The 25,740-nt window shown below is 39.4% G+C and overlaps 2 protein-coding genes and 1 long non-coding RNA gene across 3 annotated transcripts in view; 1 reads left to right on the top strand and 2 right to left on the bottom strand.

The window, feature by feature from the left end:
- Positions 1 to 1,837: 1,837 nt before the first annotated feature.
- LOC135467807 (ficolin-3-like) lies at positions 1,838 to 4,945 on the bottom strand. Its single transcript, XM_064745670.1, has 2 exons — positions 3,917 to 4,945; positions 1,838 to 2,708 (listed from the first exon to the last, which is right to left on the bottom strand). Exons 1-2 carry the CDS (start codon positions 4,518 to 4,520, stop codon positions 1,993 to 1,995), a joined length of 1,320 nt encoding a protein of 439 aa, XP_064601740.1. The 5' UTR covers positions 4,521 to 4,945; the 3' UTR covers positions 1,838 to 1,992.
- Positions 4,946 to 4,987: 42 nt separating this feature from the next.
- Positions 4,988 to 7,270, top strand: LOC135468822 (uncharacterized). Its single transcript, XR_010444258.1, has 2 exons — positions 4,988 to 6,296; positions 6,935 to 7,270. It is a non-coding gene; the product is annotated as an uncharacterized LOC135468822 (long non-coding RNA).
- Positions 7,271 to 11,107: 3,837 nt separating this feature from the next.
- Positions 11,108 to 25,740, bottom strand: part of LOC135466652 (uncharacterized) — a 15,559-nt gene continuing 926 nt past the window's right edge. The window contains exons 2-13 of the mRNA XM_064744262.1: positions 21,526 to 21,606; positions 20,750 to 20,832; positions 19,672 to 19,806; positions 17,657 to 17,768; positions 17,010 to 17,118; positions 16,727 to 16,804; positions 16,356 to 16,411; positions 16,084 to 16,154; positions 15,220 to 15,298; positions 14,341 to 14,418; positions 13,591 to 13,730; positions 11,108 to 12,858 (exon numbers count right to left, since the gene is read on the bottom strand). Of these exons, the coding sequence (XP_064600332.1) occupies positions 12,709 to 12,858; positions 13,591 to 13,730; positions 14,341 to 14,418; positions 15,220 to 15,298; positions 16,084 to 16,154; positions 16,356 to 16,411; positions 16,727 to 16,804; positions 17,010 to 17,118; positions 17,657 to 17,768; positions 19,672 to 19,806; positions 20,750 to 20,832; positions 21,526 to 21,601 (1,167 nt within the window). The 5' untranslated portion in view covers positions 21,602 to 21,606 and the 3' untranslated portion in view covers positions 11,108 to 12,708. The remainder of the gene's footprint in view (positions 12,859 to 13,590; positions 13,731 to 14,340; positions 14,419 to 15,219; positions 15,299 to 16,083; positions 16,155 to 16,355; positions 16,412 to 16,726; positions 16,805 to 17,009; positions 17,119 to 17,656; positions 17,769 to 19,671; positions 19,807 to 20,749; positions 20,833 to 21,525; positions 21,607 to 25,740) is intronic.

Genomic DNA, 25,740 nt, shown 5'->3' with positions numbered 1-25,740 from the left:
TTAGGTTTAAGGTTGTTTTAAGTTTAAGCTTTCTCAATATACTGTAAATGTTAAGGAAAAGAATAGATCAATTGTCCATAAGATGAAACTATATTCTTATTTTTTTTTAAAAAAAGGTTTTCGAAATGTGTGTTTATTATGGTAGTAAAGAAGTGCACCAGACCTGCTAAACTTAATTCTCACCTGGTGACACCATTTGGGGACAGGGTAAAGCTAATACAATCATTCCATGTCAGTTAACTTAGGCAAGTCATACCAGACCTCTGGTTGCAATCCGCTCCCAATATGACGAAGAATCCGGATATGAACTCTAGTGAAGACATATCTCTCTTGAATGAAAGCCTGAACATTTCAGAAAGATATCGCAGAGTCAACAATACGAGTTTACGAGCTATATACAGACGACTATGTGCAGTCCCTCAATATATGTACAGTTTTGCACTTTAGACGGCATTAATTCAAGATAAGATACTTTGCCATTCAAAATAAAATAAAAAAACGCCAAAAATCTTATTGTGTTCTTGTTTATATAATGCATATGTGGCAATTACTCCATCATTTTCAAGTCGACTGATCGACTAACTGATAGTTAGGATATGAGAAAGCAACGAACGGTAAAATCTGGTTTACTTATGACTCGTGCGTGTTAGACTGAATGTTGCCCTTCATAGCTAATCCCCGCATTGCAATTCGAAATAAAGCAACTTTTCCTCATACAAACAGATGGTGGCTATATCACAACAGATGTAGCCGCGGATCACAATAGTATAACTTTTGTCGCGCCAAGTAATTGCCGGACTAATGTCATCTTGTAGTTCAAAAAGGAATTGGGAAGATGTCAGAAGTTCGAAGTGTTTCATGTTCGTACCATCAAACTGAAGTTTGAAAGCCGATAGTCGACCTTTCGCTTCATCGCCACGTCGCAGCGAAAAGTCCTCTAACGGCCATACTGAAGTCCCAAATCGCCGACACCAAACATGAAACCGAACGCAGCTACAGTACACTGGCGAAGACTGGATAAATTGATGAGCGATTGGGGTATTCCACATACCTGACAACTATAGTATTTATTTTGAATATAGTTAAACTCTGCCGAAAGTATTACAAGCCTAGTTCTGTGGTGTCAGCGATACAAATTTCACGGATATATAGGCTACCATATGGCATACTGTTTTGTTTCTGCTTTGAAGAAACATTCTCGCGATGCGATATAGCAAGGGCTCGTGCTGTTTTGCATTAATATAGCACCAAAAACTGTGATGAGGTCCATTGAATCAGGTTTGTACAAAGTATGCCATATCGCATGTTATCCACATGTTAACGGTTAACTGAATGACACAGCGATTTATGTTTGTGGTGTTTAGTTTGACACGACAGTCAGCAATATTTCACTTATATGATATATAAGGATGGTTAGGTTTAAGGCAGGTGGGAAACTAGTGCTGAGCGTTGGATTCGAAACCGCGACCTCAGTGTTATATAGACTAGGGAACTTCCGGCGGTTGTCATTAGTCTATTACACTCGGTCAGCGAGGATCCCAAATCTCATTATGGGAGGACGGCTTATACAGATTGAACATTTAATATTCAACTGTCTCTTCCTTTAGCATGAAAAAAAAATCACATTAATGAATTTTATTCATGCAAAATGCCAGCAGGTAGCGGTAAAATGCTGAACTAAGCGATTTTCCTCCAGTGTATAATGAATAGTATTCAGGAATAGGGCCTACATTTAGTTGACGAGGAGAAGAGGCATTTTAGTTTTCTGTCAAAGGATAGGTTTTTTTTTTTCAAATTTAAGTACAGATCCTGTCATTTCAGATGAAAAAGCTGTTCAATTTGGTAAAATTATTGGACATGGCGCTCTGCCAAGGTACGAGCCTGTTTAGCTCCAAGTTAAAGCAATGTTCCAGTGTAATCGAGCTGTGACAAACCCGATGCTACGATGAAATCCATGCATACACGCAGGCACAAAGTCTGTGGAAACCGTTTTCAACCTTTCCGAAAATAGACTAGAAGTTCGCTTTTGATAATGAACTTAGTCACGTCCTCTTTGCTGCGATGCTGCTGGTAAACGTTACGATATCCCTTGGAAATCTTACCGTCGTGTGTTGCGGGTAGTTTGATGTACTGGGAATTCGGATTGGTGGTGCGGCGAAGGCAGTCGGCCCGGTAGCCATGCCACCAACCCCCGTCCAAGGGGGGACAACCCGGTCGTGACGGCTGCCTATCCCAGGTCACAAACTCTCCCTTACCTGGACCCTGATACTTTGTGTCTTGGCCGTACGAGTAACTATTATATTCAATTCTGTACATTTCCTTCTCGCCTTGTAAAGTTAACCCAGAAGTGATGAAAAATCTATGATAGTAGTAATAACCAACTGAATAAAGTCGGAGAAACAAGAGTGGGTTGACAGTACTAGAGTTCAGAAACTGCCAAAGGTACTCGTTTCCCAGCCAAAATTCCGAAGATAAATTCCCAAAGCCCACTTTGTACTCCTGCCATGTTTTGTTAAAGTCCTGTTGTCCGCTATTCCTGAACTGGACGACCATCCAGCCTTTCAGCTTGGAAAGTTTTTGGCCGCCCATATTCCAGTTCCTAGGACTTTCAAGAAGGTTACATCGAGCTAATATAGACGCGCCATTAGGGAGTTGGATTCTGTACACTCCGTCGCTATGGTATTCATACTCCAGTAGATCAGCACAGTCTGTGAGGAAAGAAAAGAGGCAAAGGTGAAAGATAACACAATAGCACACTCTCTTAAAATTGAAACGTTACATATACCTTAAAAAATGATAATGAAGAGTTCGAGCCATCACAACGTACTTTTTTTCTTCATAGATTTACGTGGTGATGACTACTCTGTATTATCACCGAACCTAAGTGCGGCTGTATGGATCTAAACCAGTAGGCTATATGATTTATGTAGGTATATGACTAACATTTTGTGGAAGAGAGAAAGCATCTATAATGTTAGGCTAACGCTTTCTAAGGTGTTACAAACTCAATTACGCATTACAAACTGCTGAGAAAATGTTGTAAATCATTTCACTTTAGCCGTGGTACATTCGACATTACTAATGTTAAAGAGTACGACGTTAAATCCCAAGCATACATCCTAATGTTAAAGATCTTGTAACCTAGCTGCATGTTGCCACTTACCAGCAATCATTACTCGATGTAGCATTATAAAATGATGGCACTCCCATTTTACGCCATTTAACCCCTTGGGTCATTGCAACACACAGGAAATGTTTCAAGTACAACTTAACATCTGCGTTTCAGGAAAGCACGCGAATAAAAGCACAAATGTGACATGAACAATATATACAAATCATGAAATGAAATCTGTACACGATCTGCAAGTAATCTTAGCCACCCGTCAGTTTCACAGAAGACATTGGATAGGCCTGAATCATGCTTGTGTTTGTAGAACATTTATAAACCGATCTGACTGATACAACTGCACGGAATGCTTTCAAGTTTATTACATATATCAGTGTTTTGGCATTATATTTAAAATTTTATATTTTGTTAAAATTTGTTTCCTTTAGAGTGTATGTAATGTGCCACCTTCTTGCAGTGTGGACTTCCACCACTCTTTTATCTAGTGCTGTTTCAATGAGACGACTTACCGAAGGCAAGTAAGCTGCCCCGCCCGAGCCATTATACTGATACGGGTCAACCATTCGCTGCACTACCCTCTTAATGCTAAACGCTGAGCAAGAAAGTTACAACTTGCTCTTTTTTAAGGTCTTAGATGTGACCCAACCCAGGATTGACCCTGGATCTACCACCCTCGATGTACTTTATTATGATTTTGTTACAAAGTCTGCCACCCTGTTCTAGGTGATGTCACTTACATCGACAGACTGTATCTAGAGAGATATAGGAAGACTTTAACCCAACACATACCGTTTGCAACACGTTTGTCTTCATCATTCAGCGGTTTTCCGTCAAACTGAAGTCCAGTCGCCTTGGTGTTTACAGGTGCTTTGGGTACAGGCTTTGAGTCAGCGGCACCTTGACTACCATTGGCCTTCGTCACAACCAGACATCTGTCTTCTATGACGTCAATCTTTGCTGTCAGCCATCGTGTAGTGTTTCGCAGTTCACTCAGGCCGTCATCGTTAACCTTTTTTTTCAGACTTCCCTTGATTTCCTCCACCGTTTCCTCCAGACGAATTCTCTGACGTTTCTCTAGCACAAGACTCTCCTTGATATTATCAACGTCTGCACGGATGACGTTCCAGGCCGGTGTATTTTGAGCCTTTAAGACGGGTATTATTGGTGTGGCGATGGATGGAGAAAGAGAAGACAACTCCTGACGGACCTCAGCTAGCTGGGCCTCCAGTTGAGAGACTTTGGATTGTTCACGAAACAGTCTTCTCTCTAAATCCAATACTTTGAAAGACAGGAAATCCAAACCTTGTCCACTGGCTTGGCGAGGCCTTCTGGGAAGGATTTCTCCTTTAGATATGTTGCAAACACACAGTAAGATAAGGATTGTTGACAGCATGATTTCAGTATATAACTGTGAAAGTATCGGTCACTGTATATCCATTCAGCGTATCACGGTAGTTTGGACCCCGTCATCAGCTTCCAGAACTAAGGTCACGTGGTCAGTGTCACCAGAGACCCAATCTCGTAGTCCTATTTTGATAACAATATGGTTGTTTCTTCGGTGTCAAAGTGTGAAGGCCAGTCTCAGGAATAGCCTCTAGAATAGGTACGGTAGGGATGTAAACTCCTATATGTCAGTGTAAACGACACTGTACATGACTGATTGAGCCAAATCACGTGACTGGTTCCGGGAACTCGATACACGGGTAAAAGTATACAAGGGTTTCTGCATAACATAGTATTTGCAGATTGAATAAGTGCCGCCATGTTGAGAATCCTTCTGATGTGTATTTGTAACTCGATAAATGGGCAGATGGGTCAGAAAGTCTCAACAAGCCGATTGAGAGAGAACGGAAGCTCAGTCATATAAAATATTTGATCCAGAAAAACGATTATTTCGCGAAGAAACTAAAATCGCTAAACACGAAAGACAGCTAACTGAGGTCCGTCAACACTTGGCTTCTTACATTATCAGTCCTGAACGATAAGCCTCACCTAAGTATAACCTGTAACCCGCATGAGAGCAGATGTTGACAATACTAAAGCCAATCTTTGACAAGAGAAACTTGAGAAGAATTCGTTTGGAAGAAATGGCGGAGAGAATTAAAGACACGCTCAAATTACAGGGTATATGTGAAAAGATATCGGTATATGAACTGTAGGCCTATAACACTACATGATGGCTGACAGAAAAGTTCACTGCTGCTGTGGAAGACACGTCCTGCTTTTACAAAGTCCAGTTATAGTGATGAAGGCAACACCACGACCATGTTATTGTGATGAAGGCAACACCACGACCATGTTATAGTGATGAAGGCAACACCACGACCCTATTATAGTGATGAAGGCAACACCACGACCCTTTTATAGTGATGAAGGCAACACCACGACCATGTTATACTGATGAAGGCAAAACCACGACCATGCTGTAGTGATGAAGGCAGCACCACGACCATACTATAGTGATGAAGGCAACACCACGACCATGTTATAGTGATGAAGGCAACACCACGACCGTGTGATATGCCGACGAAGCCAACACCACGACCATGTTATATATTGATGAAGGCAACACCACGACCATGTTATAGTGATGAAGGCAACACCACGACCATGTTACATAGTGATGAAGGCAACACCACGACCCTATTATAGTCATGAAGGCAACACCACGACCCTTTTATAGTGATGAAGGCAACACCACGACCATGTTATAGTGGTGAAGACAACACCACGACCATGTTATATGGTGATGAAGGCAACACCACAACTTTGTTATATAGTGATGAAGGCAACACCACGACCATGCTATAGTGATGAAAGCAACAATCACGACCATGTTATATTGATAAAGGTAACACCACGACCATGTTATAGTGATGAAGGCAACACCACGACCATGTTATATATTGATGAAGGCAACACCACGACCATATTATAGTGATGAAGGCAACATCACGACCATGTTATAGGGTGATGAAGGCAACACCACGACCATGTTATATAGTGATGAAGGCAACACTACGACCATGTCATAGTGATAAAGGCAACACCACGACCATGTTACATAGTGATGAAGGCAACACCACGACCATGAACAAACAAGAAAACATGGTCGGCACTTAGTTTGACGGCGAACCATTGAACAACGGAGACGCGCGAGTTGTGGAAGGTATGCTTCTTTTCTTTATATCCAATATAGTTCCTCGGAAAAATGCATTAGCAAAAGTGAATCTAAATACATATCAAGGTGGATTCAGCTCTTGTACTAGTTTGTACTAGTGAGCAAACTAAAATTACTCCCATTGCCAATAGGGCAGCTTTGTAGATTTGTTTTGTATTTAAGTTCAGAATTGTGTCATGTTTAAACTACTGGTTCACTTGGACGTAATGCCAAAGATTCTTGACTTGCATGAGGCGCCACTCTGTCTGACCATTTTCAACCAAGATCGGGCCCTCGCCAAACAAAGCCCCCCCCCCCCCCCCCCCGCCCAATCCTCCGCGAACACCACATATGCGAGCTATAAAACCTACCAGTATTATTCATGGGGTACTTTCAGTTTTCCCCGCGTAATGACGACATGGGCCAAAGCTGAGTCGATCGTACTTTTCCTCTCAATTCATGTCATACGAAAACTTTATCGCACAGGCATGTCTGAGCAAGAGACATGTATCACAGCACAAGCCCGAATAATACTTTGGGTATAGGAACGGTCCCTATGTCACTATCTACTTATCTCCTACGTTTCTTATTATTTATAGTGATACTCATTCCTTGGTAAGCAACAGAACAAATTCTCTTTGTTATAGATTGTGCTGATCTGCAAGACTTTGGGTGCAGGGATGAAGGTGTATACAAAGTCAAGCTGCTGTGCCTCTGTGGAGGCATGAAACAGGAACCTTTGACTCCGTAGGCTGAGCCTCTACAAAATCGGCATATATGGTTGTAGACGTAATGCATAACGTCAAACTCTGACACCCAAGTTTTCATCAATTGTTGACACAACACGCCAACTCGAACACATCCTAATAACAAATGTAAATAAACGAAAGATATTTACTGATATCTACATTTATTTATTTGATTATACTGTTTAAAATGATTTTATTTCCGAAGGAAGATTAGAACTTCGCTTCCTACAACCAGTTTCTCTGCGTTTTCCTTGCTTGCATAATCCTGAAATTTGTGAAGATATCTTTTGTAGACATTACCGACTCTGGGAGATGAAAGATGCTTATATTTGGTGTTGGAAAGGTGTTTCAAGGTAGATACAGCCAGGCCTGTATCCGTACCACCATTCCTAGTCCACGGGAGGACAGCCCGGCCCAGACTGTCTGTTCCAGGTTCTTTTACAATCCAATTTTCCGTTGACCCGCCTTGGATAACCATCCAGCCCCTCGATCGCTCTTCTGTAGTTACGGCGAAAATCACAGCGCACATACAAGGTGTGGACCTGCAGACTGACTTGTTTAACTTCACTCTCAGTGCAGATCCGGGATCAAACCCTGGTTACCAAACCCCACTAAAAATGATACTTGTTGCTGCCTCGCTTGGCGCTCAGCACTGAGACGTTAGAGCAAGGAAACGGGACTGGTTGGCCCGGTGTCAGTATAACTGGGTGGGGTGTCATGTCTGGTGTCTTAGACATGACATTTCAGTGGAGGCAGCACTTTGGCGGCATGGGCCCACCCTGTCAGAAGAAGACACAGTACATGTACACACACCTAATGACTCCTTATCGTCATATGACTGGAAAAGTACGACCAGACGTAAAACCCTAAGCATACATTCGTATATAATTACTGTACGCCTACATATATAGGGATCATATTTAGTAAGATTGGTTTGATTAGGATCAGCAGTTAGCCATAACAGTGCACAAAGGAAGCAAACACGGTCTTATCAAACTTACCGTTGCGTCGTTCAAGTACGAATATACAGTAATTTATAACTTTGGGGTATGAGATGGAATCCTCTGCCTGTATATGAATACTGCTTCCATCACGCAGCTCGCCTTATGGGGAGGACACCTGTCTAATCCGTGGCAATATGCGATGATATCCTTTGTTTGTACGAATACTGCTTCATCACGCAGCTCGCCTTATGGGGAGGACACCTGTCTAATCCGTGGCAATATGTGATGATATCCTTTGTTTGTACGAATACTGTTTCCGTCGCGTAGCACGCTTTGTGGAGATTAAAGTTATGTAGTACATGGCAATATGCGATGATATCCTCCGCTTTTACGAACAGAGCTTCCCTCATGCAGCACGCTTTTTGGAGAATTAATTTAGGTAGCACTTGGCAATATGCGATGATATTCTCTGTTTCTAGGAATACTGTGTCTCCATGTAACACGTTCCATGCATAACTCACATACCTAATTGGCTTTTCCTTTCTAGTATAGGCTCAGATGAGGCAGGATGTGCATATATAGTTACAGCCTGAGTTCTTGACTGTTTTCACCCCTGTTGAAAAACAACAGACATGCTCATGCAGTTATCTCATGATTTGAAAGCATAACTTTATTCCGAATGTTGTATGGATTAACTTCAGTTGCGAACAAAATATATGAATTAGCGTCTATAATCTAGGGTGAATTAAGACACAGAATCCTACTTTTGTACAATGATACGGATGTATAAGAAACGGATATGTGGATGTCATGTGAACAGAAATACTTAAATTTCCATGAGTCAAAACAGTTTAAGAAACTCTGTGATATGGACAGTTGGTTAGCGCGCTAGCGCAGCGTAATGACCCAGTAGTCTCTCACCAATCGGTCGCTGTGAGTTCAAGTCCAGCTCATGCTGGCTTCCTCTCCGGCCGTATGAGGGAAGGTCTTTCAGAAACCTGCGGATGGTCGTGGGTTTCCCCCGGGCTTTGCCTGGTTTCCTCCCACCATAATGCTGGCCGCCGTTGTATAAGTGAAATATTCTTGAGTACGGCGTAAAACACCAATCAAATAAATAAATGTGTGATATGCATCCGGGAAAATGTGACACAAAATTAAACGGCCTGTCATCTGAAGGATTTGCTCACTGAAAACTGGGTGTCCAAAGGGCATTTTCCACAGATACGGCATGGGATTATCCTGTTAACTGTTAAGTTGACTCTGTGGCACTAATCGTTTTGACCTGCATATTGTAAATCGAAAACACAAAACATTATATCTATTTTACCATACCAGTTCATTCAAGAATAATTACAAGCATCTGTTTATTGCCTTAAATAAGATCATCAATATTACAAGGAAAGAGACTTGGAAGTGTCCTCCCTAACATATTGTTTTTCATGTGTTTTGTGAAATGATGTTAAATTGTTCTTCTCTTCATTACTCTAAAAAGCGGCCGGATTTGGATCGCTCCATTTTAGTCTACATTTACATTATCCATAATAAGGCTTCCTGCAGTTTGGAAGATGGAAATGACCTTCTTAGCGTTGATGGTAACTATACAAATACATATACCTTCAGTTCATTATAAGATATACCTTAATTCAGTTCATTATATACAGAGTGTTTTGTGCTGATAACATAATAGAAGTGAATATATTCCTCAACTCCCTAGCAATATCGTACATGGAACGGCCTAAAGATGAGGGGCCATAACCCTGCACTGAAGGTTTTATAAGGTCAATCTGACATTGGTTTCATTCTTCTCAGCTTAAATAGGTTAAGAAGTAATAATAATAGGTTAATGTGAAAGCATGACTTGGAACATGGCCAACTGATCTCAGGGCCAGGTACCCATCATTGTGATGGCGGGCAGGACCCAGGGCCCAGTTTCTCAAGATGTCGTACATGTACAACAATAATACAATGATACGGTCACAGTGACGTACAAAATATCGTACGACAAATGTAGGATAAAAAAAAATGCCACACGTCGCTTTGTGAAACCGTAAATCTTCCAAAAAAGTAACATTCCCTTTGTCAACAATGTGAAGGTTTTTACTTGTCTGCTCGCCCTATAATGTTGCTGTCAGCTTTTTTTGTCATATCACGATGGTGTCTTCCGGTTAATCTAAGCAATAATTTTGAGGGCTTTTATTATTATTATTATTGTTTTTTTGGTTAGGTTTTTATGCATTTTTGGGAGTGTCATTTTGTAGGGCAGACTTTGAAGTTAACTGCCACAGGCCTCATGCTCCGTGTAACAGGCTCGTCATCAATAAACATACTTTGTCAACGGTTCGCTTTGCTACAGGCTAATCGTGAAGGGTTGTCCTCTTAGATTGCGGCGACCGCGGTTCAGCCGGTATTAGAATGATATTCTGGAGTGCATGGTCAATGGCAATGGATGTTCGCCATGCTAGTAAGTAAATAGGGAATCCATTGCAGTCTCAGGGTATAGTAAACCTGGACTAACGAGCTCTTGGCGTATTGAGTGCCTTTCATGCTTCTCAGTTGAACAAGGGATGACCAAGATAGCTTATTCTATGGTCTAATGAATTCATGACGACTCAAGCTAAGGAAGCCAACGTTAAAACCGACCGACAGGAGTATTTGGTAACGGTGGCTCCTAATTTCCTTGTTGTATAACTTGAGATTACTCAAGTATTTACCACTTATTTACGATGACGGGCAGTTTAATTGCTGGAGAAAACCGATCGCGTAAACCACAAGGAACTGGAAGTGTTTTTCGAGTCATAGGGGTACTATTCTAAAGTCAGTCTATTAGTGGAAGGCAAGCGGTCTCCAGCAAACTTCATGTTAGACCACACAAGACAGCGCGGCCGACCGCGGCTTAAAGAACAATGGAAGCATTGGTGTCTTGAAAATTAGCTTTCCTAGAATTGGATTGAATCCACAACTCGTGCAGTCTAGTGACTGAAAGACAGGAACCTTATCCAGGTGACCAAGACGAGGGCCCTAGTGGAAAAGTATCTTGTGAAATCCAATCCAATTGTTGCCAGAGAACAGGTGTTAAGGGGCATGTGTAACTAGCACAGCCGAAGTATTGACGATAAACAAAGTGCTTGGTGTGAAAAATTTATTAAACAAGAGAAATACAATGACATGTACACTTTCGCTTTAGCACTGAGCGGTACAAACTGATACTTTCACTGCTTTTTTGTGCGTTACTCTTGGGAAACCGTTTTCACTTGGCAGTCTATCAGCCTGTCATTTCAACACACATTTCTTTCAACAAAATTATGTACATGTAAACTATTTCAAGGGCAAAACGTCTTTTATACAGCAGAACATAATAGTCCACAAGTAACTGGACTGCTATAAAAATGTATTTCTGACTCAGACAACAATGTGGGCAGTATTCCAAAGGTGTCTGAAGACTAAAGCCTGTGACAAACAGCTATAAAGGTCGTCACTGCTTGTGAATGGCACACAATATGGCACACCATTAATCTTCAGGGAAAGCCAGGAACGTCCACATTCTACCACATCTGGCACACAGCACTGTATAATCATCCAACATTATCTATGCGCACTCTCATCCTAAACATTCGCAGATTCATTGAGAACATAGCACATATACAGCAAATATCACAAAGTGTAAAATTTTCCATCCTATCATGAGATTATTCGAAGACATGTACATGTATCATATAACAGCTAGTATAGCTGTGAGGAAAGTCAACCATATGCCACGTATTCAACATACAATGTCATGTGTTCCACTACTTGTATGTTTTACACCAACAATCCATTCATTTGCAACCATAAACCTTAGCATTCTTATCAACTTCTTCAGCCAGTTAACATGAACTAGCTTAAGATCAAATTAAGTACAAAATCTGTAAACATAGATACAATGTTCCATTGAGATGACCTATGTTGTGGTGTCAAACCGGCCACATGGTGAAAACCCCATGTTTTGTGGTGGTAAAAAAATGTAAGACGTCGAAACACAATTATACTGGCGCTCCACTAAAAAAGTTCTAATTACATGTAGCACACTTATTTCCACATACCCAGTATTTCAAACATCATTCAATACGAATTTCACTGGCCAGTGTCTGTCCTTTTTTTAGATGGTATAAAGATTAAAAATTTCACTTCACAACAAAGAAGGTTGCCAGTTGTAGTTGAAAACATGGTGAAAAAAAAAAATAATAAAAATTAAGGACAATTTAATGTCACAGAAAACAGACAGGAGGCTACACAAAGTAGATGTGACATGACAAAGCGATATGACAGGAACTGAAAGTGTTGACATAAAACAAAGCAGGGTAGCTGTATACACACTCTCTTTTCAACTCACTTTAGCACCTTTGGACATGATGACTATGTACAATGTATGACAATCATTGCCTTAATATTGTAATGAGGACATGTCTAGCTGTAGCAGAGACAGTACCACTGACTATAGACTCGCACAGCCTTCCAAACTAGCCTCACTGTAGTAGTTATGTCCTAGCGACTCTACCGGAGATTTCGCCCTACTGACCACCAGTGAGTAAGGATTCTTACCACCAAATGCAATTCTCAGGTTATCTCCCATACCTGATGATATAATGCCCACGTAGAACTCAGCAAAGCTCACAGTTCATTGTTCATGAATGATCAGCTGATCAAGGTCATCACACATGTATTTTCTCCTCTGACAGCCTCTTGTGCATTTCACTTCCGTGAAGCATGGAGAACTCCTGAGAATGTACTGAGTCGAGGCCTTGGAAGCTCTCCAAATAAGTTGGTGACGTCGTTGTTGTGAACACTTCGCGCCAAAGCCTGCATACTGGCAGCCATCTGATCTGGGGCCGGAGCTCGAATCTGTCAATAGAAATCAGAAGTAAAGATAAGCTAAACCATGAATCCAGTGGTTTCACAGATCAGTAATGCACAAAATAGAAAGGAAGTAAGTTTGAATACTGAAGTCATAGTTGTTGATCTATAGTCAACGAAAACCAACATACAAATTGACAACTATGACTTCAATACTAGGAGTTGCTTTCTTTCTACTTTATGCAGAACGATGCGTCACACAGGTATCTTAAGCCTGAGCATAGATGCTTGACATTTTTGAAATCACTACTTTACAGAAAGTGTTGTCCTGTTGTTCAGTTTATGTAGCATCTGAATATCTATCAGATGTAACACAAAGCAAAAAGCTTCAACCTACTACTAAGGCATATGAAAACTATCTTGCTTGAACACAAAAAACTGATCATTTATTCTTCTGTTTCCATATCAGCTGAAAAAATAAACTCAGCAGACAACTTTATGAATCTAAAGGTCAAATACAACAATCATATACCACTCAAAACTATCTTTTTTTTTTTTTTGTAATCACACACTGAAAATTTATTCTTTTTCTTTATCAGATAAAAAAATAAACTCAGCTGATAAATAAATAAATGACTACTTCATCAATGTAAGCATCGAGTCCTACATGCATATACCACTTGCAAACCATGCAGGGGAATTCCTAATTGTTAAATGGCATGACACCAGTGAGCTGACAGAATGACTTATTCAGTACATGTAGTGGTAAGTACTACTTACATCTTTATCATCCAGGTCCGTCCTGCGAGGAGATCGGGGTTTCCACACAGGCACAGAGATTGGCACTGATGTGGAGAAAACAGAGTTGAGGTTTCCGGAGGAGGAGGAGGAGCGCCTGGCATCATCCATCTGTATGCTATCTATAATCAAGAGGTCACACTAAGAATATTGCAGTTCTTGTTTTTTTATTTTCTTGAATTGGGGGTGAGGAAGGGGAGTAATCTATAGGAGACTGTTTCTCAACACACAATATGTTTAAGTACTGAACACCTGATTTTGTCATTTCTCTGTGTCAGTTATACATTTTGATGGACAGCATGGCAATTTATTTATTTGACAGGTGTTTTACACTGTAGTTAAAAATATTTCAATTTACATTACGCTGGGAGGGAAACCAGGCAGAACCTGTGGGGCACATGACCATTTAAACGTTTCATCATGTAACATAATATGCACACACTAACTGTTATTTTCACAGCAGTTACAAAATGTTTTCCCACTCTACAATGATTAGAGGATATTTCTATCTTGTAAATCAAAGGGAGGTAATTCAAAAGGGTGATCTCCCTTGACTGCAGATTAGTATGGCTTCAATGACTTGATATCTTGATAGTCTTATTTTATACATGACCCACAGACACAAAACACATGCATGGCTTTGTGCCTGAATCAGTATTTTCCCCTTGAACTCCAAATGCTTTCAAGACTCAGCTGATACTGAAGCATGGTCCCCCCTATGCTATGTCTTACCATCAGTATCTTCTTCGTCTGAGATAGAGAAAGGAGTATCTTCATCATCATCATCATCATCATCCAACATGAACATAGCTGTAGATATAAATGTAAAACGATATAACTCCAGGTTACTATTTACAGTTATTCTGAGAAAACATACGGCTTTATCTTCTGTCATTAAATCAGAGTTGACAGGCACATTGAGAGAATATATGGCTTTATTTTCTGTCATTAAATCAGAGTTGACAGGCACACTGAGAGAATATATGGCTATATTTTCTGTCATTACGTCAGAGTTTACAGGCACACTGGGGGAATATATGGCTATATTTTCTGTCATTAAATCAGAGTTTACAGGCACAATGAGAGAATATATGGCTATATTTTCTGTCATGAGGTCAGAGTTCACAGGCACACTGGGAGAATATATGGCTATATTTTCTGTCATTACGTCAGAGTTTACAGGCACACTGGGAGAATATATGGCTATATTTTCTGTCATTAAGTCAGAGTTTACAGGCACACTGGAAGAATATATGGCTATATTTTCTGGGACCATCATGATGCGTCATATTAAAATCTTATGGTTCACTAGAATGATGCTGATTGTAATCCCCATGCTGAAGAATGGAGAAGTATTCTCTATCTTAACTATGGCAATGTGGTAACATAGTCTAGAATCACTGTTACAAAATGTAACCTTTGAGAACTGAAAAATGATAAAGCTAAATCTGAACAAAACAGATAATCAATCTACTTTTCATGTGTAATATGAAAATAAAGGTGAGATAACAACAATGAGTTCATTACATCCCCAAAACTACAGTACAGAGATAACCTGTTCCAGCATTTAGTATGTTTGAATTGCTAACAGTAGTTATATAGTCGACATACGTTCACTGTCTGGACTGTGGTCGTACGGTCGCAGAGATCGTGGTCGACTCGCTGCATTTTCAGATCTCCGGTCTGGGCCCTGGAAACAGACTTACTATTTAGCACAAACATGTACATAAGAAAGTGCCAGATTTGCTTATACTGAAGCTGTACACCACCAACTACAAGTACATAATGCTACAACGACATGGTTTACCCTAATTCTTTTAAATTTAAGATAATAGTAGTGTTGAAAGTAGAATATTACAATTCTTTACCAGCCTATTGGAAAGTGAAGATACGAGTATGTTGTTCAGTGGCTTACTCACGCAAGAAAAAAGAAACTCAATATTTCTGCTACAATTACATATATATTGGCAAAAATGAGCAGACCGAGTGTCCCAAAAATTGTAAGGAATAGCATATTCAGAAAATCTGACTACATGTCACTATACATGTATTTACTACAGTAACATCCAGAAATGAAGGTCATGAGAAGTCAGGAAAGAGAATTACCAGTGCCCTAATTTCTAAACCTATTTGCATATGGAAGAGCAATTTCCAGTGCAATTTATGCACATTTTTGATTATATTTTAGAGACAAAACAACAATCGTTGGATTGGCAAGTTTCAGGCTTTCACAAAATGTATAATTTTATCAGTCAACACAGAATAATGTCTTCAGAAGATACTTGAATAAATGCCAGACACGAAAAGGTCTGAAGAACTGCAATACAGTGATTCGTCTGCTAGGACGGTTCAAAACACCTGTTTTATTTGAAAGTCTAAATAACCCAAAGTCATGAAAAAATAAAATTCTGATCTGGGTAAAAAGTGCTTCTCTTAAATCAACACGAGTCAATCAATGTTAATATAGAAAGTTACCTTATGGCGAGAACTGTTTGTTGATGATGCCATGGGTACAGATTTTGTCGGGCGCAATACTGGTCTGTTGCCTGCAAAATAACAACATAAAGTGACTTCACACAAATGTTTATAGCTACTTCCAATGAATGGCTTACAGTTAGATAAAAAAATATACTATAAAACATTTAATCCATTTATCTCTTTATTTGGACTTTAATATAATTTTCTTATTATTTCATTCCTTAACATAGATGCCTCTATCCGTTAAGGTAAAAACTATGTTAACCTACCATTCATAGAGACAGTAGACTCTTCTGATGATGTCTGCATATTATTAAAGAGAATGCTGAAAACAAGAAGAGCTCAAGGTTTAGACTTGCAATGAAATGAAAGTTTCTTAATTCTCATCTTTATATAATTTTTTGAGGTGATAAACCAGCTTTTTTTTTTACCTGACAATTAATGCAAAAACCCACCTCCAAAACTTCCTGACCAATTTCCCCCCTCCCCCCCCAAAAAAGGGAAAAAAGGGGGTGGCGGAGAAAAGAAGAAAAAAAGGAGAGAAAGAGACGATTAAATTTCCATAACAAATGATACAAATCAAAGAAAAATTACAAAGGTATTAAATGACAAGCAAGTACTACATTTGTGAAAGTCTTACCTGATCATCTTCTTCTTGTCATTTTTCACTCTCTCTTCAAGTTCTGAGAAAATATCTCTTTGCTCATCTTGATAGACTCTACATCAGAAACAGGAAAACTAAAATCAGAATGTCTATTTGCTTTCAAATCTGGAATATGTAGTATAAATCTCTAATTTCATCATGACTGAATATCTGAACTAATACACATGTAAAAGGGAAACCCAATGTCAAGAACACAACAGAATATACACGGTATATGAGTGCTATTTTCAAATCTTTATAGTAATTTATAATAACTTACCGAACCCGCTCTTCCATTTGGGCCTCCTCCTGCAACAGGAAGGTGTTCAAATCCTGCTGGATATGGGATATGCAAGACTGCAGTGAATGAAACGCACTGTTGGAATCTCCTGAAAAATAAATACATATACAGCCCAGTTTATTTATCCATTTCAGGTATTGTTTTATACAATGTAACTGTTTTTTTTACCCCTGCTTTCATTGGGTAGCTTTGTGGACAATTATACTCCAGTTTCAAATCTTTACAATAGGTAGAAAACACTTTGGGTTACATGTATCTATTTGATAGTGTTCTACAAAATTTAAATCAATGTTTGATTTCTTAGAACAGGAGTAGCTCTATAAGTACATGTGGATCAAGTTAAGCATGCCTCATAAGAATACTCTGGGGTCAGTTTCATGAAATCCTCTTACCTAAATAAGCCCTCAACTACCATGACAACATATGTTGTAGAGATATAAAGTGAACTTTGCTAAGGGCTACTTAACACTAAGTACGATTCATGAAACCAACCCCTGACACCACACTAATCTAACTTTTTAATGAAAAAGTAAACATGATTCCAGAAGGTAACCTGAAATATCCCAAGAGATAAAATGGTCCCCATGACACTGCTGTACTAATAACCTCATTGGTAGTTTGCTCACCTGTGACTGGAAGAGAGGGAGACATATTTGGGTCCTGCCCCCGAAGGACCACTCTGAATAAGGGGGAGTAATCCGAGGACCTAGTCAACCTTTCCTGGGCATCAGGGTCACTCTGTCAGCATAAAGCATACACATGGCAGCAATTCAGATTTATGAACCAATTAAAGATATGAATGGGCCTACAGCAAAGATTTTTCTACTGACATTGAATCCCGTATGTAAACAGTCACCCATGAAAGAAACATTCTTTTAGATGGTGCAAAACATCAATTTGCAACACTTGCCACAGGTGTTGAAATAAAGCCTGTCTACTTGTCGGTGACAGGCAATTTTTCTTGGCGACAGGTCACAAAAAAATTCACCTGTCACAGTGACAGGCAGGCCCAGTAAGTTTACAATCATGTTTAAGTCAATACCCATGCATGTCTATGTTTGTGAAGTCTGTATATTTACTTGGCGTTCCCATGATCAAAATGTTATAACAAGACTGCCGTCATTTTCGGCCTGAATAGGTCAACACTGTCAGGACCTCATTTACTGGACAAGGCCATTGTCAATGAACCTATCATATCTGTGCTTTCAATTCCGAGACCAAATGCACCTTCAAAGTTGAAGAACACAATTCGGTCATCATAGCAACAGCAAAATTAGATTCGCAAGAAGCCATGCTTTTCCTAACACTTTTTCGCAAGAGTCCACCACATCTATGACGAAATGAACGGCGTGAACAAGTGCCAGTCAAAACTGAACTAGAGGACAGTCAATGTAGAGCAGTGAATCAATCAAAAATTGAAGTGTCATGCACGACTCATTAGTCTCTCATCATTGCAGTCAGTGCAAGTTGCTGGTCATCGTCATATAAATGAAATCTTTTTGAGTACAACGTGAAACACCAGTGAAATAAATAAATAATAAAATATGAAGTTAATATATATAGCCCCGGCCTCTTCCTATCGTTCAAAGGTGTACAGCTTTAGGGCCGCATTGCTAACTTTTCCCACTCGAGAAGTACGCATGGTGTTGCAAAAGTGAAGGGGAGCAACTCAAGACACACATGTAAGTCTAAATGCACACAGAACAGATGCTTTTCCTCGATTGTTTCACTTGAATGGAAAGCGCATGCGTACACAAGTACAGGCTAAACTTCTACAAGTCAGTTCTGTTTTGACGATTGTTTGCGCAGAAGTATTGGTCCCGGCAGAATATTGAATACAAATTTCGCCAAACTGAAATAACACTCGGAAAATGCGATAATGGCGATCAGTAGTGCTAACACAGAAGAGGCTTCCTAAAAGCCAAACTGATGGGGACCAAGGAAAAGTCTACCTGTCTCTGTGACAGGCGTTTTTAAAACAACATTTCTACCCCTGTCACTAGCATAGTGCAAGTGAAATATTCTTGGCTGTGGCATTAAAAATGAATAAATAAGTAAATGTAATTGGTACATGACAAGAAAGAAAAAAAAATGTATCCAGGGACACATGCATAACATTGTCAGGGACTGGATGAATTGACTGATTAATTGATACCTGGGAAATGCTGTAGTGAAGAATTTTTTCACTAGTATGACTGTGGTGAGGTTTACGGGTTCAGGAGACCAGAGTGCCTGGAGTAACCCGCTTCCCTTTTGCCACATACATGTACCTGACAAAGCTCTTGATTTAAAGTCACAGCCAAACCAGTGAGAGCAGGATTTTAACCGTTTGAACCAGGGAGGGTCCAGCCAGGAAAATGGAAACCAGGATATTGTCTACAGATGGATCCTCAATGGCCTGGCTCACAAGTGCACCAGAGAAAACAGGGCACAGGGCAAACTGCCAAATGTAACTCACATATGTTTATTTACCTCCACAGTACATCAACACCTGACCCAATAAATGTAAACCAAAGGGATAGACTTACAAGCTTCCAGCCTAGCAATGTACACAATACTGATGACCAGTTTTTGGTACTAATACCTGTATGATTGAACTAGGATTGATCCTGTGGGCAATGAGAAATAAAGAGGCTCTTACCAGTAGTGTTTTGGAGACAAGAACACCTTTCCGACTAGGCAGTGATGGGACGGCATGGGTATACAACCCACAATTCACACATCTGTGAACCAACCAGTCTTTTACCTGGGCTTTATGGACGAGATAAGAATGCTCCTGAAGTAAAAGCATAACAAACTTACCTAAGCATGAACACTGGGTTTATCAAAAGTTTACACATGAAAATGTTCTCTTAATAAAGACCCCATATCAAAAGAAAAGAAGAGCATATCAAAAGAACATTTATTTATTCATTTATTTGATTGGTGTTTTGTACTCAAGAATATTTCACTTATACGACGACGGCCACCATTATGGTGGGAGGAAACCGGGCAGAGCCCGGGGGAAACCCACGACCATCCACAGGTTTCTGAAAGATCTTCCCACATACAGCCGGAGAGGGAGCATGTCCAGCATGAGCTGGACTTGAACTCACAGCGACCGCATTGATGAGGGACTCCTGGGTCATTACGCTGCGCTAGCGCGCTAACCAACTGAGCCACAGATGCTCCCAAAAGCACATTAAAATACTCTGCTTAAACTAACCCATCACATATCAAAAGATGCATGTGATGCACCACAACATAACCTTCTAACTGAGCACTGAACTTCCTAACCGTTTCCACCACCTTCATTTCTGAACGTCAGCCACCTTAGTTATACCCATATGCTCTCGTTCAGTATCAGGTAAAGGACAATATGTTTGTTTCGGAGGTTGCAGTGACTGTATTTTAGCATAATTATGTCACAGATGTAATCCAGGTGTATATTCTGAACAATTTTGAAAACCCATCTTAATGGTAATAACTTCTGACTTAGCAAATAATGTACTATAATCTGAAAAAAAGGGTTGATTACTCACTGAGTTTTGAAGTTGGTCAGAGCAACTTTTAGAGCCACACATCCAAATAGATGTACAGTAACTAAAATTTGACAGGATATGACATTTGTACCCCAACCTCTAAACATAAAGACAAACAGAGATCTCAATACTATAAGTGTACATGTAACAGCTCACTGAGTTAATGTACACATAGTATGTGCTGCAGAATAAGGTTACCTGGTGGATGGCAGACGGAGATATCTTTGCCTCCATTAAATCTGAGCGGAAGAAATCACAGTCTTCATAACCTGATGGAATATCTGAAACATATATAAATATGAGAACATTCAACTGTGCAAAATTTCACACCACTGTCTGAGTACAGGTAATGTCACTGTACTCATGGAACAGGTAGTATCTGCCACATTACAATATGCTATGCTATGAAGTGTGAATGACCATCACTGTTAAAACTTCTAAGCGAAATCACCCTGCACAATGCAACAAATGAAAATGTAGAGAGGCCTTGACACTACTGTACATTACAGTAAAAAATCTTACGGTGTCAACGAGTTGCACTGTATCATCAAGGATGTAAACTTGTATCAATGCCAACATTCAGATTTACATGTCTTGTATGTCCTACATGTACATTATCACAATACACAAAATTGTCAAAAGTTCATCTGATACTATAAATGTGCTACAAAGCTACATGTACACATACATTTCCTACTGAAAATTCACATTCTGATGCCTTCAGACCAAAGACACTTATAGGTAGTAACGGTATCTGTTATTACTGATGTCAGGAGTATTTAATCATACCATTCCCTTTATACACTAGATCAACCATTCCTCAATTAAGATCTAGGTTAAAATGGCACCATTATGGAGCATTTGGAAAAGGCCTTTACAATGTGGTGACATGACTGAAGAGTTAAATACAAGCAATCTATGTTAGGGGGCAAGGTTGTTAATTTTTTGCTGTCTGAGCACATGTGTGAACTTACCTGGACAACTGGAGTTCAGATCTGTCTCTCCCACATCAATCTTCACATTTAAACAGTCACACGTCAGCAGAACCATGTTTCCTGTAACACGAACAGGTCACAAATTACACAATCTGCACATTACAACTGTGTAGACCGCTCTTTGAAACAATGGAGGTACATATGTACATGTATTTGACATACCTCTAGAGTAAGTAACTACTGGAATACAGAGGTTAATCCACCCTCCTTGAATCAGCATTGCCAGATCCTTGATATTCATGACGTTCATGTTAAACACTAATGACGCCAAATGCTGCAAGGCTACCTATGTAAGGCTTATATATTTAACAGACTCCCACATGGCACAGCTGCTACAGGTAACCAGTAAGGAGATAACTGTGTAGTATCACCTGCCTCAAGACTGTATCACATGACAGAAAGACATTTCCGTCTAGGTAAACCTGATGAGGTCTCCAAGGTAATTCATCACATGTAATCTAGAGGTCTTAGGACGGCAGCTGACAATCTTGAATATAAAGGACTGTTGGTGCACATGACAAAGGAGATTTTTATAAATGTTGTAACACGTTACTCAGCTAATAACCTGACTGATGCAATCATAGTAACCACAAGCACACCTTGTTACCATGCAGTCTTGTCTGACGACACATGAACCCACTTAACTGAAGTGGGTATTTCCCTCCTGTCCTGCTGACGTACATTGTACTTTGAGCTGACATTACATGTAAATTCATCTATAGACTAAGTGTAAAAACAGGCCCATTCAGCAAGAGATGAAATGGAAAGTAAGTCTTCATGATTTTAAAATAGCTTAAAAGTTAATAATAGTGCAGGGAGCCAGGAAGTAGTGTGATTTCATAAACAAGGTTCCTGGCTGGCCTAGGACTTGTTACATGCTAATCACATGTTGGTTCTATGTATTTCTAAAACTATCAATAGCCACTTTTTGTCCACATCTTCATCATCCCTCTATACATATACATACAATATACAAAAAGATCAAGCACTGAACACATTCACCTGTCTAGGAGCTTTTGATTTAAACCTCTGAATCACTGTGTATGCTTTTGACCATGACAATGAGTAAGCAGACAATACAATCCCTGAAAAGACTCCCCCCACCCCCGCCACCAAAAAAAAAAAATTAATTAATTACCTCATGCCACAGCAACTCCAGAATCACTAAAACGAGGCCTTGCCATTAAAACATTTCAGTGTTAAGGTGAGAAGCAAAATGATGCAACTATAGTATTACTATGTTAACATGGCATTTCATAAAGCCAAACTTGTTGCCTGCATTGGAATAAAGCTTAGCACATGCTTAGAAATTTTGACTAAGAGGTACCAGTATTTATTATATACACTTTGACAGGGACTCCAAGGTAGGGTGTGCAGGAGTGTATGTTTCGGGGTTGGGGATGGGGGTGCATTGTCAGAAAAGTAATCCTCAGCCAGGGTACTTCACCAATCTACACAGTATGAATATTTCCACCATGTGTATTTAAGCATTGTTTGGAGACCAACTATGTTTCTGAAGCCCTAAGGCTAGACAAATCTGCTGTCTCCAACATCAAAGAGTAACATATCAAATTAGGTCAATATTACAACAGCATTTTTATTGGAACTGCTTGTTCTAAAATAATCTGAAATTATAATTACCTGGCCCAACCTCTACTGCATAAAATTAAATTTTTTGAATTATACACGTACTGAAATATAACAGGATACAAGTCATGGATCTAGGGATTCAACTAGTATTAATATGTATAAATACCAATTGAATAATTCAGGCACTGTTTAGTACCAATGATACATAATCAATGAAATTTAGATTTAATATCTGTGGAACACAATATATACCCATGTAAAAAAAAAAGAAAAAAAAAAGCTCCCCGCGCACCCCCCCCCCATAAAAAAACACTTAGTTAAAAACAAAATCATGAACTTGATTCTTAATTCTGATCTACTACATTTCACACCTGCAGTACTTCTAAAAGCTATGGAGAAGTACACATGGTACAGTACACTACATGTATCTTGCTTAAAACTCTATGAATAAATCTACCTTTTAAAGCTTACCAGTTCTTCAGAGAACTAGGACAAGTGCAGGCTAAGTCTTATTAAAATGACAGTATATACAATGGCTGACCTGTCTCTCCTCCAATCAAATACATGTATAGATACAGGCTTGAAAGCTAAGTGACATCAGCTGATAATCCCTTCGCTATTGAGTCACACCGACACAGAGTCCAGCAGCTAATTGAACATCCTGTTGTTGACAAGGTTTCTTTAAGTCAAATCTATGACACACCTTGGGAGTTGAATACAGCTCCTTTGTTTATGAAAATTCTGCAGCTAGGGCAAATCTTTAACAGGGCCCAGCTAGAGCTCATGTTTATGCATACTGCCAATTACATTGACCTAGAAACAGAGGGACACGGGTATCTTTCTGTGGAGCACTGCTTTACTGCATGAGCCAGTGCCTGGCAAAACACATATGTAGATCTGGGTGACCCACATTAAATCCTGGCAACACATCTCTTGTTTATTAATAGAAGAAAGTGCACCTTGTTGTTACCTGACTGTATCCCTCACCTATATGTCTACAGACATCTATGTCACTTTGGATGAACAATATGAGAACAGTCATTACCATATAAAGAAATGAAAAACTGTTTTAACAAAGAATCAGAACATTCAATCTCTGTAGGGGGTACATGCAAACACTGCACAACCTTCACACAGAAACAGTTCTTAACACTGCATTATTAAGAAGCTTGCAAATTTCATTTTACGACTACTGAAGCATTAATAAATGAACTTCTATGAAAACAGTAATCTGAGTTGAATATCCATATTGATATTGGCTGATATTGCACTTTGTTGTCTTGAATAAATTTTACATGCAATACTCAAAGATTTCTACAAAGCCTTAACTACTTTTATGGACTTTTAAAACAACATGCAAAATCAAGATAATAACATATAAAATACACCTCCACATTTGCCAGTATTAGGCACAAAATTTAGGACTGTATTTTACTCACTTTCACTTCAGCTCAATGACTGCATGAGAAAACTACTCTACACTGGTTTGCAACAATCAATCAAGACCCAACAGAATATTAGGGCAACTAAGGTGTATAGGAACAAAGCCATTTCAAACTTAGGCTTTATCTCTCAACAAAATTGAGGGCCAATTTCTGGTAACCAGTACATTCTGCCCTGTTACCCTGATCCATCTGATATCATCTTCCATGTCATGACAAGATGACAATGGCAAGCCAAGGTCTCTTCAAATCATCAAGATGAATGACATTGCAGTGAACGGTACTTAGTTCACTCTGCTAGCAATGCCAAATATAACAGGGTGACCCTGCAGGAGTGTGCAGCAAAGACTCTCGAGAATGTAGTGTATGTTTCTACTATAGATCAATGGGAAATTTCCCACTCGCTGGTTGTAGCAAGTTAGTATATACCAGTTCATCTGACTGGTAACTCCAAAAGAAAACATTTTAAGCCTTTCACTACAGCATTCTTACTGCATGTGCAAAATACGCTGCTATACCAATCAAATCTCTGTTTATTCTGGTCACTGTACCCATAAACCTAGCCGACATGTGACTTATAAGAATTCTTGAACACGAATTACCAACCAATGAAATAAATAAATTAGTGCCCTCACCAAAAATGTATGAGAACTTAATGAATGCTTGTTGTTATCTGATAGATAGAAACAATTTATATTTAGTTATTACCATATTTATAAATTTGTTTACCAATGTGATTAAGAATGAGAGTAAAATTATATTAAGAGCGCTTAGAAGAAAGGTCAAAGATGTATGTCCTGCACTTGATCCAAGCTGAAACTTGCAAAACTATGCATACTTACAAAAAATGTAAAATTACACAGCATTGCAAGTGTGCTAATAACACCACATACAGATGTGCCACCAATGTATATTTCTGACAAGTGGCAAATGTCATCAATTGGTATTTTCCAACAAATATTTGATCAATAACAGTAGGCCACAAACGGTTGCATTTTACACACTAAGTCTGAAGTAGGTTAATGTATTACAGCTGTGAAAAATGCATCAGAATGGTTTTAGGTAAACACATACATAGCACCTGACTGAGCTCTGTTAACCAAATCCACACTACCTAAAACTAAGCAACTTGTTTTAATCACGTCTCCTTCCACTCACTCAT

This window comes from Liolophura sinensis, chromosome 6 (assembly GCF_032854445.1).
Source record: "Liolophura sinensis isolate JHLJ2023 chromosome 6, CUHK_Ljap_v2, whole genome shotgun sequence".
Taxonomy (NCBI): Eukaryota; Metazoa; Mollusca; class Polyplacophora; order Chitonida; family Chitonidae; genus Liolophura; species Liolophura sinensis.
This window is presented reverse-complemented; position numbering and strand designations above follow the sequence as displayed.

Excerpts from the sequence above, each read along its gene's own strand:
- LOC135467807 (XM_064745670.1), bottom strand. The coding sequence starts at position 4,520 with ATGCTGTCAACAATCCTTATCTTACTGTGTGTTTGCAACATATCTAAA. Across the intron at positions 2,709-3,916 it reads AGACAAACGTGTTGCAAACG|ACTGTGCTGATCTACTGGAG; the intron begins GTATGTGTTGGG and ends CTTTCCTCACAG.